We start from the raw sequence: 6000 nt of genomic DNA, 5'->3' as shown, positions 1-6000 counted from the left end.
GACTCTGATGCCTAAATTTGGCCAATGGCTTATTTACGAGCGAACTACCTCCTAGTTTCCTATCTAATGCTCCGCAGATAAAAAACTACAGCAGGATGTGCAACAATAACGGTTCACGTACAACGGTTCACGTACGCCGAGTTCGTAAGATGCGGTATTAGATTGGGTTGCTTGTAGTACTTCAACTTCCTGACCATGCATTATGTTCAGCGATTGTCATTGCATGATTTGGCACAGATAATTATGTCAATTTAGTTTACGTTTGGTAACTGTTACTTTATAATATGTTACACTCACGTGTGAGGAAGGTGACTAAATTGTTTGACTGGTGACTTTATGTAGTAAGGCGATAGCCGGAGCTACGCTGTTAATGCCTAGTTGTAACTTGCTTGCCTTGAAACTAACTGAGTTGGAGACTGATCTCTGGAGTGAAATTTTAAAGAAATGGAGCAAACTATTGTGACTCGAAAAGATAGTATTCCTGCACGAAGGCAATTCGTAGACCTTATTTTTTGCCAGAACGGAGTGGAGCGTCTGGAAGGTCCAACAAACGAGCCCTTACACAAGAGAAGCCCTAGTCAGGCAAAGCCAGAGGTAAGTGCATTAGCGCGCCCAGGCGGCCGAGCTGAAAACGACCGGGTGTCCCCACAACAAGCACAGTAGCTGCCGGGGCACCGCTCCCGCCGAATCCACGTACGTCAGCCTTGACCGTCTCGCTCGCCGTACACATGAGGTAGGTCGCTGACGATCCCTTCCGCTCCCACGGAGGACACATTCGTTGTCTTACATGGAAATGTGCGCCCTCTTAGTTGAGTGGTCAGCGCGTCTGACTACCATGCAGCGGCCCGGGTTCGATTCTCAGCCGGGTCGGAAATTTTCTCCGTTTGGAGATTGGGTGCTGTGTTGTCTTCATCATCATCATCATCGACAAGCGAGTTACGACATCTGAAAAGACTTGCAACGCGGCGGCCGAACTCCCCCAGGTGGGGACTCCCAGTTATCACTGGCATACGATCATTTTAGTGAGTATATTCTTCGTGTCGCCATCGTGTGGAATCACTTCACAGCGGATGTCTTCGTGTTGCCACCTCTGCTGTCATCAGAAAAAAATCCCTCAGATACGTAGTCAGGTGACACAAAACACACTGGTACATCGTCTCTCCACGACAGTTATAACATTTTGCCCTGACACAAGTTCTCTTTTTTTGATACTGTTCAGGAATCTTAGTCGTATGCCATTCTGTTCTCCCTTTCCTGTCGTATTTCTTTACATTACTCCTTTTCTAATAACTCTTCCGCGCTTGTGATATCACGAAAGTATTGAACGTCTCTTCCAAAGTGCACTTTCTCTTCTGAATTAATTTCAGCAGGACGGCCGGAGTGGCCGTGCGGTTCTAGGCGTTACAGTCTGGAACCGGGCGACCGCTACGGTCGCAGGTTCGAATCCTGCCTCGGGCATGGATGTGTGTGATGTCCTTAGGTTAGTTAGGTTTAATTAGTTTTAAGTTCTAGGCGACTGATGACCTTCAGAAGTTAAGTCGCATAGTGATCAGGGCCATTTGAACCAATTTCAGCTCAGGTGATTCCTGATTTTTCCGATTTACACTTCAGAATCATCCGCAATACCCATGTTTTAAATACATGTGCTTCCATCTGATCACATTTCTACGACGTCTACGACCCGATTTCACTCTCTTCTACACCTCCCAACAGCTGAACCGAAACGACATACTCTAATGTCTACATCTACATCTATATACACATTCCGGAAGCCACTAAACGGTACACGGCCTATGGTACCATATACCACTACTAGTCATTCCCCTTTCTGTTCTACTCGCAAATGCACCCAGACAAAAACCACTATATGCCTTAGTACGAGCCCTATTTTTCTTATATTGTCTTTTCAGTCCATATGCGAAATGTACGCTGGCACTACGAGAATCATCCTGCATTCAGCTGCAAATACTGGTTCTGTAAATTTTCTCATTAGTGTTCCGCAAAGAGAACGTCATTTTCCTTCCAGGGATTCCCATTTGGGCTCACGGAGCATCTCTGTAGTTCAAATGGTTCAAATGGCTCTGAGCAGTATGGGACTTAACATTGAGGTCATCAGTCCCCTAGACTTATAGCTACTTAAACGTAACTAACCTAAGGACATCACACCCATCCATGCCCGAGGCAGGATTAGAACCTGCGACCGTAGCAGTCGCGCGGTCCCGGACTGGAGCGCCTAGAATCGTTCCGCCACCACGGCCGGCATCTCTGTAGTACTTGCGTGTTGATCGAAACTACCGGTAACAAATCCAGCAACAAGCCTCTGAATTGCTTCGATGTCTTCCCTTCATCTGGCCTGGTAGGGATTCCAAACTCTCAAGCTGTACTCACGAATGGTTCGCACTAATGTTCTTCTACGTACTGTCTCCGATGTACACGAACTACACCTTCCTTAAACTCTACGTTTAACCCGAAGTCGACCATTCGCCTCCCCTTACGTGCTCTTTCCATTTAACATCGCTTTGCAACGTTACTTCTAGAAATTTAAACTATGTCAAGCAGCACATCACCAATATTGTATACGAATATTACAGGATTGTTTTTCCTCCTCATTTATACGGGGTGTTCAAAATGTCTCTCCGCAGTGTCGTATGATTGTTAGCCGCGTGTGCCGTGTGATTGTTCGCCTGCCTTCCCTTCAAGTGGACTGTCCCAACATTCCACTGTTTCTTTTATCTCAGCCAGCGTCAGTAGTATCGTTGGTTACCTGTTGACGCGAACGTTTAAGTTTAGCTCCTTTGTTCGTTTGTTTCGTTTTTGTCACTTTTAAAATGCTAACCATTGAAGTACGTGTGTTTTTAGTCGAACAAGAGTTCAAAGCTGGCGGTAAATACACAGTTTCAGTTCGTCAAACATTTAATTCAGTTTTCCCGGAGACAACACTCCCACATCGCGATACTGTGCGAAATTTGAGTAACAAATTTCGAAGTACGGGTTCAGTGACAGATGCACCGAGAAGTGGTCGTCCTAGCGTTTTGTCTGAGGATTAACTACTCGATATTTCCGATAAAATGATATTCTGTACCAATTCAGAGGAGAACTTGTGTTAAGTGAAATGCTGAACGGTTATTTTCAACAAGATGGTGCAACCGCACGTACAGCTCGCGTTTCAATGCCACTGGTGATTGCATAATTTCACAGGGACTTTGGCCTCCACGATCGCCTGACCTAACACTACCTGACTTTTTCTTCTGGGGTGCAGCGAAAGCAACTGTCAATAAAAACCGTCCAAAACTCATCGATGAATTGAAAACTGCAATATCCACTTTCACTGCTTCTGTTACAGAAGAAATGTTACAACTTGTGTTTGGAAACATGATTAGACGAATTGAATTGTGTATTCAACAACAGGGGGGACATTTTCAACATTTAACGTGAAAATTTGTAAGTAAAAACGAATATTCAATAAATTAATAACTTGTATTTCACTGAGTTTCATTTCGGTATATTCACTGCGGCTAACATTCTACACTCAGAACTAGCTGTGCTTCTTCACACGAAATAGAAATTCTCTCTTAGTTCTCCTTTATCCTCCGGTAGTCGCTCAACGATGATACTTGTCCACTCACAACAATCATTAGCAAAAAGTCAAAGACTGTTACCCACGCTATCCGTCAAATCACTTATGTATATAGAGAACAAAAGCGGTCCTATCACACGTCCCTGGGGCACTCCTGTTGGTACCCCTGTCTCTGAACACTCGCCATCCTGCACAACCTAGTCGGTTTTATTGTTGAAGAAGTCTTCGATCCACTCAGTCACTCACATAGCTGAGAACCTATTCCGTACGCTCAGACTTCCGTTAACAGTCTGCAGTTGGGCGCTTTGTACGTCTCCTAATATCCACAAACGTTCCCGTAATCGAACCGAAGCACATTGATAACTCTCGAAATAACAAACACATGTCCACTGTGGCTTCACTTTTATGTCTACTCTCACAACCTACGTTTTCTATCTTGCAGATGTATCACTACACTTGATCAATTTTCTAGTGTGGTTTCGGTGTGCACCTGAAAGGGATTTTCTCTTCGTCTGTCGTGGCTGTATTATTCGTATCTGTACCACAAAGGCCCAATATTAGTATTACCTGTAATTATACTACCTATACCCACAACATAGGACGTCACGACCATCTGGTCCTTTGCATAAACCTTTTGAGGGCAGCATGCTCTGCTTCATTATGTCGATCTTGACCTTTGTCAGGTACACATTTAGGGTGTGACTCCAGGTTTTCCGTAATTGGCCTTCTTTTCTGTTCCCCCTTGATAAGAATTCATTCAACAGATACAATTTCCCAATTGGTTCTGTCCCAGTTTTTGTTCGTTTCGTGAACTCAAAACTTAACGGGTCCGTCTAGAAAGCTGTAACATTCGTTTAATCTTCTGTTAGTCGTCCGGGGTGGCCGAGCGGTTCTAGGCGCTACAGTCTGGAACCGCGCGACCGCTACGGTCGCAGGTTCGAATCCTGCCTCGGGCATGGATGTGTGTGATGTCCTTAGGTTAGTTAGGTTTAAGTAGTTCTAAGTTCTAGGGGACTGATGACCTCAGAAGTTGAGTCCCATAATGCTCAGAGCCATTTGAACCATTTGAATCTTCGGTTACTTTGCGTGTAGTGTTTACATTGTGTGTTTGCATGTTTCGAACATTCCGTGTAATGATTACTCATAATAAGTGTTACACATTACTTCTCCTGCTCCTCCTCCTCTTCCGTCTCTGCAGGCCTCGGAAGACCTACCGGTACCGACCGACCGCTGTGTCATCCTTAGCTAAAGGTATCTCTGGACGCGAATATGGAGGGGTATGTGGCCAGCACACCGCTCTCCCGGCCGTGTTCAGCTTTCGTAACAGGAGCTACTACTTCTCAGTCAAGCAGCTCCTCAATTGGCCGCGCAAGGGCTGAGTGCACTCCATTTGCCAACAGCGCTCGGTAGACCTGAAAGGTCACCCATCCCAGTGCTACCCAAGCTTTTATGGGAACCGCTGTTACCATTACGGCAAGTCCGTTGACACACATTACTTCTTATACGCGTAAATTACGTGTAGTAAATACTATGTATTCCTTCCGAGATCGAAGTTCTTTTTTGATCCGCGTTTTCTTCATAATCTGTAATAAGGAAATGTGGTTCTGCCTTAAGGAAACACAATTTTTTTAATTTTTAATACGCATACATGTTTCGGAGAAGTATCTCCATCTGCAGTGGGTTTTCTATATTCTCTGTTAAAGAACGTACAAAGAATATACTCACTGTGATATCTGCCAGTTTTGTGATTATAGTATTTACATTATGACAAGTACTGGCAGAAATATTAATGTGAAAAATAAATATCGTATCATTACAGATCGTTGTTCACGAATCTGTTTGGTATTTGGAGCACAGCAATTATTGCCTTCCAGTATATTGTCTGCAATTAATAAGCGTTTATCAATGTTTTCTTAGGTAATTTCCCAAATTTTAGGCCTAATATAATAGCAACTTCTTATGTTTTCATTTTCTATTTCATTTTCGCAGCACTGCTGTCATTATATTATGTTGTAAACAAAGATTCGCTGTTTTACTCTTTGTGTACAGTTATTTAGGTTACAGTACTGTTTCTCGGAAACTTTGTTGAAGTGAATGGTGAATGTGATTAGGCTTTGTGAAATAGTGAGTGTGGGGAGGGGGGGGGATGGAAGCGGATCATTTATGTAAATTGTGTACTTACTTTTTGTAGATGTAGCGTTTTTCGTGCTTCTACAGGATGTTTGACTGGAGCTTCCATTGTTTGTGTGATGTTCGCTTGTTGTGCTCTCTTGTTCTGAGCATGAGTTTTGAATTCTGCATTGGTGCTGGGCTTTGGGAGTGTGTCAATTTGTTTGTTTCCTTCTCTCTCTCTCTCTCTCTCTCTCTCTCTCTCTCTCTCTGTGTGTGTGCGTGTGTGTGTGTGTGTGTGTGTGTGTGTGTGT

The 6000-nt window shown here is 44.0% G+C and overlaps 1 protein-coding gene across 1 annotated transcript in view; it reads left to right on the top strand.

Moving 5' to 3' along the window:
* Nucleotides 1–673: 673 nt before the first annotated feature.
* Nucleotides 674–6000, top strand: part of LOC124788514 — a 367862-nt gene continuing 362535 nt past the window's right edge. Inside the window, exon 1 of the mRNA XM_047255783.1 lies at nt 674–733. Coding sequence (XP_047111739.1) covers nt 729–733 — 5 coding nt within the window. The 5' untranslated portion in view covers nt 674–728. The remainder of the gene's footprint in view (nt 734–6000) is intronic.

The sequence above is a fragment of the Schistocerca piceifrons genome, chromosome 3 (assembly GCF_021461385.2).
Source record: "Schistocerca piceifrons isolate TAMUIC-IGC-003096 chromosome 3, iqSchPice1.1, whole genome shotgun sequence".
NCBI lineage: Eukaryota > Metazoa > Arthropoda > Insecta > Orthoptera > Acrididae > Schistocerca > Schistocerca piceifrons.
This window is presented reverse-complemented; position numbering and strand designations above follow the sequence as displayed.